Source organism: Crotalus tigris, unplaced genomic scaffold (assembly GCF_016545835.1).
Source record: "Crotalus tigris isolate CLP2741 ecotype Arizona unplaced genomic scaffold, ASM1654583v1 scf7180000019173.45859301935:6455823, whole genome shotgun sequence".
NCBI lineage: Eukaryota > Metazoa > Chordata > Lepidosauria > Squamata > Viperidae > Crotalus > Crotalus tigris.
The window spans coordinates 4,527,759-4,540,483 of NW_024097414.1; the positions used below are offsets into that span (position 1 = coordinate 4,527,759).

At 46.3% G+C, this 12,725-nt stretch overlaps 1 protein-coding gene across 3 annotated transcripts in view; it reads left to right on the forward strand.

The window, feature by feature from the left end:
* Window positions 1-12,725, forward strand: part of RNF216 (ring finger protein 216) — a 51,087-nt gene that overhangs the window by 33,249 nt on the left and 5,113 nt on the right. For 2 of the 3 annotated variants that reach the window (XM_039360426.1, XM_039360427.1), the window contains 2 exons: window positions 2,109-2,206; window positions 7,658-7,880. In XM_039360426.1, coding sequence (XP_039216360.1) covers window positions 2,109-2,206; window positions 7,658-7,880 — 321 coding nt within the window. Of the gene's footprint in view, window positions 1-2,108; window positions 2,207-2,423; window positions 2,461-7,657; window positions 7,881-12,725 lie in introns of those variants that run through there. The other variant, XM_039360428.1, reaches the window with a different exon arrangement.

A 12,725-nucleotide genomic window follows, 5' to 3' on the forward strand; every position in this document is an offset into this window, starting at 1 on the left:
GTCATGAAGGGACCATAGTTCCCCCATGCTGGCTGAGGAATTCTGGGAGTTGAAGTCCAGCAGTCATAAAAGGGCCACGTTTGAAGGCCCCTGGACTAATTTAACAACTTCAGTGATTCATTTAACCACTGCGACAAGAAAGATGACCAAATGGGGCAAAGCTCCAGTGTTTTGCTTAGCAACATCAATGTGGGGGTCTATTGTGGTTGTAAGTTAAGGACTTCCCGTAGTTGACGGGAACCTTTGGAAAAGTTCTGGAAAAGATGACTAAGCCAGGTCTGCGGAGATCTGAGCTTTTGAAATTGAAACCTACCTAATCTCTCTCCTTTCCCAAGCAATGCTTCTGAATTCTCACAAACTGGAATTGTGATGCAAGACTTGGCATGTCCTTTGCCACTTCCCCTTTTTGGGTTTTTGTTTTTTTGTTCCATTTTCCTCTTCTTCCCCTCTTGTTTTTCTTTCCGCCTTTACCTGGGCTTCTGGGTGATCTGAATCTTTTCTCCAACCTGATGCCCCACAAAAGGGATTGGGGACCTCATCTCCCAAAGGCCGGTGCCAACTGTGTCGGAGAACGAATGAACGGCCCAGCGTAGATGCTCCCAGAATTGTTTTTTTACTACAGGCTTGCCCTTCAACACGCAGTTTCTTCTTCTTCTTCCCTTTCACAACCCCTACAAGGCCATAAATATCTTGATTGCACAACTCCCTTTTCTGCAGCAGAGTCATAAAAGAGACCCATGCAAATGAACATGGAAATTTACCCTGGTGTTGAAACCTTCCTGTGTGTTTGTTTTGCGGTATCACTTCGTCCTGTCCATGGGAAAAATAAAACAAATAATAGTTTAAAGATCTGCACCAACTCTGGCCATTTAGGTTTTCCTTTGGGACAGTTTAATGCACAAAGGGATTGCCCAATGGGAAATGCTGAGTGCAATTTGGGGGAGGGGGGGGGCTTTTGAGAGAAAAGAAATGGATAAACAGAGTTGGAAGGGACCTTGGAGGTCTTCTAGTCCAACCCCTTGCTCGAGCAGAAGACCCTATATACCATTCCGGACAAAAAGCTGTCCAGTCTCTTCTTAAAAGCCTCCAGTGATGGAGCACCCATAACATCTGGAGGCAGGTTGTTCCACAGCCTGATTGTTCTCACCATTAGGACATTTCTGCTTAATTCCACGTTGCTTCTCTCCTAAATTAGTTTCCATCCGTTGTTTCTTCTCTTGTCTTCTAGTGCTTTGGAGAATGGCTTGACTCCCTCTTCTTTGGGGCAGCCCCTGAGATATTGGAGCAGTGCTTTACATTAGAAAAGCGGATGGATGGATGGATGGATGGAGAGAGAGAGATGATAGATAGATAGATAGATAGATAGATAGATAGATAGATAGATAGATAGATAGATAGATAGATAGATAGATGATAGATAACAACGGTGGGAAGAAAAGTCATAAAGTGGGGCAAAGCTCATTTAACAAATGTCTCACTTAGCAGCCAGAAATCTGGGGCTCCATTGTGGTCCTAAGTCCAGGACTTGCCGTATATATTTATAGCTGTTGTGCAAAAACACACAGTCTGTTGCAGCTTCAGGTCCAATGAAGACGCTTAGCTCTTCCCGTTGCGCAGAGCTCCACGGTCCACTCAAGTGTCCTTGATGCTTTGCAAGGAGCGGTGTAGCTAATCCTTCTGGATCGTTTGCTGATGGAAACCATCCAGCCTCCGCAGCTCATGTCAACTTTTATACTTTCCCAAAGCCATTAAGGTTGGCTTGGCAATCTTCTCTCCTCCACTTTGCAGCTGTTGACAGTGTGCTTCATGTTTTTATCACCCTCCATGCAGACAGCCTGGTGTTGGGTGGGATGAAGTCCAGGGCTGCTTCCCTTGGCTTCCTCTTGAGCCACAAGGTGGCAATATTAGCTGCTGAATGAATCCGTCCTTTGGATGCTGGCCCTTTTGGTAAAAGTCAGGAAGTGGTTCCGCTGAGGTTCTGGAGATGGTTGCCTTCAGAGAGCCACATCGGGGACCTGTCTTCCAGAACCTATTAGGTTGAAACGCATAGATTGTTTGTGATCTCTGGGGGTGTCCCCTTCGCTTAATGCCTCTGCCTCCCTTTCCAGGAAACCTGCAGGAAATGCCAGGGCCTCTGGAAGGAACACATGAACCTCACCTGTGAACAGCTGGCCGAAAAGGATGACATCAAATACAGGACGTCCATGTAAGTATCTTTAGTGCTGGGACGGGGCGAAGAAAATAAACCTCACTCCATCCAGATGTCAACAGTTTCGCAAATGTTGCTCTGAAGTACTAGCATTTTGCTTCTTGACCATTAAAGAACTAGAAGCCTGGTCCTGTAGCACCTTCTCTGGGGGACACAGTCTATTAAAAGGCACACACTTTGGCGCTTTTCCTGATTTTTCTTTTTGTGTCCTTAGACTGACTTGGCTCTGTTCCTAACTTCTCCGTGACCTGTTGAAATTTGAGTAAGGAGACTGGTACTTTTTTCTCTCAAGGAATTGGCTTCTTTATACAAAGTGCCCCTGGGAGGGAGGGGGGCAGGGAGTGAGACGAGGGAGGGAGGAGAGGGAGCAAAGAAGGAAGCATGGAGAGAGGAAGAAAGAAAGAGGAAGAAAGAAAGAGGAAGGAAGGAAGGAAGGAAGGAAGGAAGGAGAGGGGGGAAGGAAGGAGGGGGGAAGGAAGGAGAGAGGGAGGGCAAGGAAGGAAGGAGAGGAGAAGAAAGGAAAGGAGAGAGGAAGGAAGGAAGGAAGGAAGGAAGGAAGGAAGGAAGGAAGGAAGGAAGGAAGGAAGGAAGAAGAGAGGAGAGAGGTCTTTAGTCTTCTTGACCAGCTGCAGCAGAAGTCAAAATCTCCTCCTCCTTACTACAAGCGTGGAAACCTTTGTGCCATTCTGAGCCGAGAGCGCGGCGGGGGGGGGGAGAGATACTTGAAGCCCCTTCCATTAGCTGGATGGGTGTTCTGAAAACACGATGCTGATCTATAAGGCACTAGAGCACATTTCCAAAGCAGCAGAGAAGAGAGCAAAAATCTCATGCAAAGAAGAGAACCGAAGAAAGCTGGTGCAATAGAACAAACGGGACATTCTGTTCATGTGGCCTGGATGCTCTTGGGAGTGATCTGGAGAAAAGAGGCCAGAACTTTTGCCTGCCTGATTACTGGGCTCAGAAAGGGTGCTAGGAAAGGGGAGTAAAAATGGCGTTGATGAGATGCCCGTTGTTTTTACGCCCATCCTGTTGTTCTGTCCTTTGCTCCCCATTGCCTTGCCAAACGACTTTAGATTATTATATATATAAAAAAAGACTTTTTTTTAAAAGCTTCCATCATGCTGTTCTTCCGCAGGTTATATTTATCCAGAGAGGGAGGGAATCTAATAATACACCCGTGTTTTGGCTTTATTTGTCTGAAGGAGAGGGGAAGGAAGACCTCGGTGGGGTATCCTTTTCACCGAACTGAGATCTCTTGGCCAACCGCTGGGCCCAGCTGAAACTTAGACAATGAGACTTCCTGTTTGAGCCAAAGGAAGAGGAAGCCCAGCTGGAGCTCAAGTCCACCTTCCTGCTTTGCTCAGGATTTCCTGTTGGGAAAGACCAGATGGGAATAGCGCCGAGGAGAACGGTGGACTTTGCGCTGACTTATTCTTTGCCCCGAATCACAAAGGCGATGACCGAAAAAGGAATGTGTTGCTTGTTAGGTACACTGAGCGCTTGTGCACCGGAAGCAAATTCCTTGGGTGTCCAATCCCACTTGGCCAATAAAGAGTTCCGTTCTATTCTAAATGGGATCTGGTGAAGGGCAGTTGGGCTACTGCAGAGAAGAGTTGGTAGGAATTGTGCTAGGAGACCTCAAAATGATCCTAGGATTGCTGTTCCGAATGCATTGTGGGTAGATTCCGTTTTCTTCCTTCCTTGCAGTCTCCTTTGGACTCTATGCAAAGCCTTCATTTGTTTTTTCCACTCTGCTAAATACAGTGGCTCTTTATTTTTTCCTTCTTTCTGCGCTCTGCGAGGTTAGGGACACTTCTGCCTTGACCACCGATGGAAACAGAGTTTGCATCTGAGGCTAGAAATTTGCACTCTATCTTGTTGAAAAATCATTTCCTGATCTTGTTTCCTGATCGTTGAGAAGAGCCCCCGCTTATGTGTTTTCCTAAGTGAGGGGGCTAGCACTGTTCTCTTTTTCCCATCCTGCTCTGCAAGCCAGGGCGGCTAACAATTGTTCTGCAAAGAGAAGATTGCAGAGTAGCCCTTTTAACAACTCTAGTGGTAGCAGAACCCAGTCGGTGTGGCTGTTTTCATAAACTGTGATCAGAACAATGTGGCTTAGTGCAGAAACAAGCAACTTGATAGCTTTAGAGAAAGAGGACTGAGGTTCTCACACAAAGGGACTGGACCATTTCTTGCACCTGAGTTGAGACAGGATGTTTCACCATTTCCTGAGTTTAGTGGGTGGGGAATTTTTATTTTTAAACCAATTTATAAGGCTTAGATCAGTGATGGCGAACCTTTTAGAGCAGTGGTTCTCAACCTGTGGGTCGGGACCCCATTTGGGGTCGAACGACCATTTCACGGGGGTCGCCAAACAACACAGTCCGCCATTTTTTTCCCCCTTTTCCTTAGCTGTGCTACTCCCTTTTATTCTATTGGCTTTTGAAAGCCAATAGAATAGACTCCCTTGAATAGAGTCTAATTCTATTGGCTTTCAAAAGCCAATAGGAATTGTCCAGGCTGTCTCTGCCCTGCTGAGCCCGCCAAAAGTCCCATTCTGCAAACGGTGCTGCACCAGTTGAGTAGTCCTCGACTTACGACCGGTTGGGGGGGTCGCGGCATTAAAAAGGTTGAGAACCACTGTTTTAGAGACTGAGTGCCCAAAAACTGGCCCCGCCCCCACTCCACCGCCCCGCCTCCTGCTCTGCCCCCCATCCCCTGCCCACAGGACCACTCACCACCTCCAGGGCCCACCACAGATCGCCCAGACAGTCCAGCAGTGCTATGGCAGCCACACCTTCTGCCCACGCCTTGCAGCATCAACTGCACGATGGGGTGTGAGGGCAGAGTCTTGTCTACGCTGCCTGGCTGCCATGTCTTTATCTGTGCTGCTCCGTGTGGGCCACGCTCGAGGGCGACTCTCCTTCAGGGGGGCTGCTGGTGAGGGGGTCACGAGGGGAGGCAAGGCTGGGGCAACGGCACGTGTGCCCACAGAGAGGGTTCCGAGTGCCACCTCTGGCACCCGTGCCATAGGTTCGCCACCACTGGCTTACATGATAGCCTTCGACTATCTGCCGTCTCCAACTATGGGAAATTGTGTGGACAGCTTTTAATAGCTGTAGCTGGGTAGTGTAGAGGAGGGGGAAAGTAGGCTTGGAGACATCCCGGAGGGTTGGGGGGTTGCCATTAGCTGGGGAAAACAGGAAAGGGTGAGAAGGAAACTCAAGATAGTACCAGCTCGTGTCTCTTTAGTATAAGAGGGAGGGAAGGAGACGCTTTCGAGATTGTGTTGTCCTGCCACATAACAATAAAGTAGTTCTTGGGGGTCTGTTTCCTGATCTGTCTCAAAGGTGGGAGCTGCAGAAGGATTTAGAGATACATACAGTCCTGGAACATCCGTTGCACAAGCATGGCTGAGTGTGATACGAGAACTCACCCAACATGTATCAAAGGTCTGCAAATGCTTGAAATAGATAAGAGGCTCACAACAGACTCTGTAAACCACTTAGAGAGGGCTGTGAAGCACTATGAAGCGGTATATAAGTCTAAATGCAGTTCCTGCCTTCCTTCCTGCCTTCCTTCCTTCCTTCCTTCCTTCCTTCCTTCCTTCCTTCCTTCCTTCCTTCCTTCCTTCCTTCCTTCCTTCCCAGTAGTTAGAATGCAGGATTGCAGACTAATTCTGCCCACTGCCAAGAGTTCAATCCTGACCAGCTCCAGGTTGACTCAGCCGTCCATCCTTCTGAGGTTGATAAAATGAGGACCCAGATTGTTGGGGGCAACAAGCTGACTCTGTATCCACTTAGCGAGGGCTGTAAAGCACTGTGAAGTGGTATATTAGCCTCAGGGCTATGGCTATTGCTATTCTAAACAGGGTCTAGTGTTTGCAGACCATAGTAGCTCCAACTTCTTTGGCAGCATCCCCGTAACTAAGCAACGAGCAGCTCCGCTCGGTTGAAAACTGTTGGGTGGGGTTGGTTTCCCTGGCCCCTTTTCGCCCCCGCAGCTCTGCATTATCTCTCTGCCAAAAGTCACCATCTTTCTGCCGTTGGGTTTTCAGACCTTCCAGCCCAAAGTTTGCTGCCTGGCTGGTTCTCTGGGACACCAGCTTTAAGCCTGCAGAATGTCGATTGGGGATGAATGCTTAGACTTAATTGGTTTTCATCTGTACTTTTCTTTATTGGGCTATTTATTTCCAGCAAGCATATGGCCACCCACCTCCAACAAGTTACTCTAGGCAGCTAACTAACTGTAGATGGAAGACCCCTTTGAAAAAGAAACAAGGGTTGAAGAAAGCAAAAGGCAATTAAAACAATCTTAATGCAATCGTCAAGGCAGCTTGTTCATCCAGTCGCAACACTAAAGCACGCAAGCCGGACACCACTAACACTCTTGAAATGAGGGTCTTTCCAAGGATGGTGAGGGCCATCTCAGGGTGTCAGGCTGCTCCAGAAAGGAGATCTCCTGGGTTCCTTAGATCAGGGATCTCCAACCTTGGCAACTTTACGACTTGTGGACTTCAGCTCCCAGAATTCCTCAGCCAGCATCTAAGTCATCTAAGTCTCTTGTCTTAGATGACTTTGTTTCGGAGAAAGGATCTGGAGCACCCACATTTTTGTCCTAGGAGGCCAGACGGACTGAGATCATTAAATCAACAGCGGTTTTGGCAGCCTTGTTAGCTTTAGACGGAAGATACCCACCACGGGAGAAGGTTGTAGGGAGCCATGGAGATGACCTTGGAGAGACTCAGCCGAGATGATGGCTCCATAAACAAAAGCATGCTTAAGCCCAGGACACAGAAGAAGTCTGAGAAGAGCTCCTCCCTCATTCATTAGAGCCCTGTTCTTCAAACCTTGTGTGGACTTCAAGATGTGTGGACTTCAATTCCCAGAATCCCTCAGCCAGCCAGTGCTTTAATCTACTACACCTTGAGGTGCTCAAGGTTGAGAAATACTGCATTAGAGCATGGGAAGACTAAACACAGCCACAGTTCCAAGATTCTGTTACTATAAGCCTAGGTCAGTAAAGTAACTTTCCTAACCTGGCCTACCTTGAAGGGCTGACAGTCATTGAGTTAGTAGTTTCGTCCCATAGGTGGATTTTCTTTGAAAATGTTTTGCTTCCCATCCAAGGATCTTTTGCAGTCTCATTTCCGTTTCTCTTCTTCCTTTGTTCTCCCTTCACACCAGCTGGGGGATTCTGGGAGTTGAAGTCCACAAGTCTGAAAGCTGCCAAGGTTGGGAGACCCTGGATGAGGGATTCTGGGAGTTGAAGTCCACAAGTCTTAAGGTTGCCAATTTTGGAGACCCCTGATGCAGGTGAACCTCTTGACCAGCCCAGCTTCCAGCAGTCTTTTGGAAAATCAGCCATCTGGCACCTGAGCCATTGCCCACTTGAAGCCAAAATGTCCTCTTTCTAGCATCCACCTGACTCTTGCCCGTTGCCTTCCAGAGAAGAGAAGATGACGGCAGCCCGTATCAGGAAGTGTCACAAATGCGCCACCGGCTTGATCAAATCAGAAGGCTGCAACCGCATGTCCTGTCGTTGTGGGGCCCAGATGTGCTACCTCTGCCGAGCTGCCATTAATGGGTACGACCACTTCTGCCAGCACCCTCGTTCCCCCGGAGCCCCGTGCCAAGACTGTGCAAAATGTTCCCTTTGGACAGACCCCACGGTAAGTGTCTGGGACACCCCTCAATTTATCCCAGTCTTCTCTCCACCATCTCAAGGGGTGCCCCATAACTGTCTAGCTGTGGTTAAAAAAATGCCATTTGTTAGCACCCTTGAGGAACCTTCACATTGTGTGTGTGTGTGTGTGGTGTCATCCTCTTTCTAAGGATCTCTCAGTTTGGGTTGATTGAGCTACCAGATATAAAAAAAAAATATCGAGACTCTTAGAAAAAGTGTCAGAAAAGAGCAGCAGAGAGGATAAGCAGTCCGCAGGCTAAATCTTTAGGATGAACAATTGACGGAACTGGGAATGTTTAGTCTTTTTTTTTTTTTAAGTTTTTATTTTCAATTTTACAATACATTACAATCTTAAAAATACTTCAGATAAAAAATAAAACAAATTGATACACACCACTTTCAGTATTGCCCACCCATTTCCCCCCAAACTGCATCCACCCCCAACCAACTTGCCTCTTTTCTTCCTCTTCCTCACTCTCCACCTCTCCTCAACCTTCCTACTTACTTCTCACCTTCTTCTACCTTCTCGCTCCGGATGCGGTCCAGGGGAAATGCCCTAGCAATTCCTCTCTCCAAATTGAAACATTAATATTATATACAGTAAAACTATTTCTACTTTATCTGAACTACTCTGGGAATGTTTAGTCTTAACGAAGAGAAGGACTGGGGCTGACGTGATACCAGTCTTCCAATATTTGAGGGGCAGCCCCAAAGAAGAGGGAAGTCCAGCTGTTCTCCAAAGCACCTGAAGGCAGGAGAAGAAGAAACGGAGGCAAACCAATCAAGGAGGGAAGCAACCTGGAACTAAGGAGAAACTTCCTGACAGAATGATTAATCAGTGGAACAACCTGCCTCCGGAAGTTGTGGGTGCTCCATCACTGGAGCTTTTCAAAAAGAGACTGTCTTTTGTCTGGAATGGTAGAGGGTCTCCTGCTTAAGACTAGACTAGAAGATCTCCAAGATCCCCTCCAACACTGTTCTATGTTTTATGAGCTTTCTCTCTGTACACATCAGTAGAATCTTCCCTTTTTATACAGGATTTTTTCCTCTGTTGCTGGTGCCCTCTCATCATTTCTACCCTACCTCTCTACCTTCACTTTTCCACTGCTACCCTTTCTCTGTTGCTATTGAGGCATTCCCTGGTTGAATATGGGAACGGTCTGGTTTTTTGTTTTTGTTTTTTAAAGTCCTTGTTCTCCTCCTCCCTCTGAACATCCATACATCATGAAAGCATTTTGAGCTTATTGGGAACAGCTGTGCCCACACATGTAGGGGAAAAAAATGGGGGGGGTTGAGATTGATATATGCCTGTGTATCAAGTTACAGATGGAGGAACCAGTTCCTATTGACTCATTTGAAACACCACTTTTAAATATAAACCCCTCCATCCTGAAATAATTAGCCAGTTATTCTAGCTTGATAAAAAAGAATGTAAAAATATCTTACGGGAGGATTTTTTAAATTTTTTATTTGGGAATTGGAAAGGAATATGTCTGTCGGGGAAGCTTTGGGAATCAGATTGTCTTGCAGTTTGATCTAGGACTTTGCTGTTTACACTCTTTCTGCTCTTTGTGTGTGTGGGGGGGTATTTCCCTTTAGTTTTCTGCACCTGGTCATGGTGACTTGCAGTCCCGAGTGAAGGTTAGCAACTTGAAACCCCAAGGCCGCGAGCAGCCCTTAGATTCTTCTGGAACTATTTTTCATGCACTTTGTTTTCACAAATCAGCACTGAAAGATCCCAAGATACAGCATAGCTGATTTTTGAAACTTATCTATCCCTTCAAAAAGCAGCCCAGGCTACAGTAAAAGAAACAAGAAACAGAAAACAAAGCAAGTCTTTTTGTATATATGTAGGGAAAAGTACAGGCAGAGCCTAAGGGGGTGGAGTCAAGAGAGGAATCAGCCTGGAGTCCTTACATTGCCATCAGTGCTCTTAAGTCAGGGGTCTTCAAACTTGGCCCTTTGATGACTTGTGGACTTCAACTCCCAGAATTTCATCAGCCAGCATGCCTGGCTGAGGAATTCTGGGAGTTGAAGTCCACAAGTCATCAAGGGGCCAAGTTTGAAGACCCCTGCTCTAAGTCCAACTCCTCTTGAATTCTGTTGACTCTTATCTAGGGCCAACTTAGTGCTGTTTATTTGTTAACTAGATCCTTATGTGTATAGACATGAGCAATAAACCAGCTTAACTAGATTATGTGGTCCTGATTGTTCCTACCGGACAATAGCTCTGCCTTTGGGCCGCCCACTTGCAACCTTGGCCATACCCCCCAAATACACAACGTATCCTCCCATCTACCAGAAACTGCCCTCTGTTGCCTTAAAAGGCTCAGCCCTGGAAAGAAAGATGAGGAAGGATAAGGCACAAACCTAAATTTGCAGAAGAGAGTAAGGGTTCCTCCCCCCCCCCGTTTACTTTTCACCATACCTAATATTTAAAGTTCACCCAGCAATTCTTATCAAGGAGGTGGGCTCCAGCCAGGAAAAAGGAAATGTGTCTTCACAACAAAGGCACATCCCAGTAAAATTCCTTCCTTTTGGGAGGTGGTAGGGCTGCTGACTGGAAAAAGGGAATTTTAAAGTCCTTTGAAACAGTCTAGATCAGGGGTAGGCCACCTTGGCTCTTTGATGACTCGTGGACTTCAACTCCCAGAATTCCTGAGCCAGCCTGGCTCAGTTTGGAAACCTCTCCCTGTCCCCGCAACATGGCTGGCTGGGGAATTCTGGGAGTTGAAGTCCACGAGTCATAAAAGAGCCAAGGTTGTCTACCCCTGGTCTAGCTAGAAACCATCCCTCAAAAGCTCAGTCTTGGTTATTAGAAAAAAAAGGGATTGTGGTGTAATCTTATAGAGAGAGGTTTGATTAGAATTGTACAATATATGTATAACTGACAGGAGGAAATTTGGAAGCCACTTCTGTCTGTTTTTCATTTTTTCTTTTTCTTTTTTCTATCTCCTTTTCTCTTGGTCTCTTCTTTTCCTTTCCTTTTTTATTTTTCACATTTATTCACATTTTTCCTTCGAATGTGTTTTTTAACTATGCGTAACATCTTTAAAAAAAAAAAAAAAGCTTAGTCTCCTACCAGACATGTCCAAACTTTTCAGAGCAGTCTTCCCAGGTTTGAGGCAATTTCCACCACGGATTGTCTCTGTAGCTGTTCTGTGCTTTTTATTTCCCAATTTTCCCAGACAGAAATGCGAACACATCGTTTTCTGTACTCTGCACAACTCCCGCCCCCCCCACGACCGATCGTGCCAGAATAAATTAATGCAAAATTGTTCAGACAGTTGCAGTCTGTTATGCCTGAGGAGCAACATGCTGCAAAGTTGGCTTGTTGGCACAACTGATCTGTTTTCGACTTGTATTTACTACGTCCAGAGTAGTTGTGAGTATCGTCATCGTAACAAGTTCCCTACGGCTGCCTGTTCAAGTACATGATGAAGAGAGAGAGAGAGAGAGAGAGAGAGAGAGAGAGAGAGAGAGAGAGAGAGAGAGAGAGAGAAGTAAACTTTGGATATTAAGCAGCCCTTTCCGGAGAAAGGAATTTTGGAAGATGCCCCACAGCGTCGGCTGTACAGCTGATAGCTACAAATCTTCCTTTTTTTAACATTGTCCCTTAATAAATGTCAGCCGAAAATTCAGCCACATCACACATTTGCTTCGGGTTCTCGTCTCAACATCCCCGAGGCGTTTCAAGTGCAGCATAAAAGAATTCAAACCATTGCTGTCGCACGCCAAGGAAGTCACCGCCAGGGATTGGAGTAGACAGGAATGAAATACTGAGACAGTTCATTTAGCAACGGTAGCAACAAAGGTCGTAAAATGGGGCCAAGCTCATTTAACAGCTGTCTCACTTAGCTGTGGAAATTTTGAGCTCAGCTGTGGCCGTAAATCAAGAACTACGTGTATTAGGACAAAATTCAAGGCAGGCATCAATATTAATCTGAATAATGAGGAGGAGGAGGAAGAAAAAAAAGAAGAAGAAGTAGTAGTATAGTAGTAGTAGTTAGAAGGGACCTTGGAGATCATCTAGTCCAACCTGCTGCTTAGGCAGGAAACCCTATACCATTTCAGACAAATGGCTGTCCAATCTCTTCTTAAAAGCTTCCAGCGTTGGAACATCCACAACTTCTGGTGGCAAGTTGTTTCACTGATTAATTGTCCGCACTGTCAGGAAAGTTCTATAGTTTCAGACACAGCCAACAGTCATAAAGACATGTCAGTTGCCAAGCCTGTGGATTTTGATCACATGACTGTGGGGATGCTGCGATGGTCATTGGTGTGAAAGACAATCATAAGTCACTTTTTTCAGTGTCATCGTAACTGCGAATATTCACTAAGTGAACTATTGTAAGTCATTTTGCGTGTATCTCTTTCTGTGTGTGGACACCTACGCAAGTGTGTGTTTAGAGATGTGTTTCAGTAGGAGGATCTTTTGACCACAATACATAGTCTCCACAATTTCCATGTGGGGGACTCTGGAGACAATAGGATCCTCCTTTGTGTATGGCTCCAAATGATTTCCATGGCCCAGATTGTGCGAGTTGCAGACTCCTTATTTGTGATCTCTGTTGTGGGAACGAAATGCGGTACTTTGCAAGACCCACAGGAGTCCCAGCTTGGAAGAACTGTGAATGTGAACTGCTGACTTAGTGAATCCAGGAACCAGCGTTGGTTGGACTGAATCACGCCCGCCCACCCATCATCCTGCCAAAATGCTAATTGGTTCCCGTCAAACAATAAAACCGAGCGGGAGGGAGGGAGAGCTTTGGCAAAATTTCCAGACATATTTTATAAAATCCAAATTGGGAAACTGGCAAGTTTCAGTCGT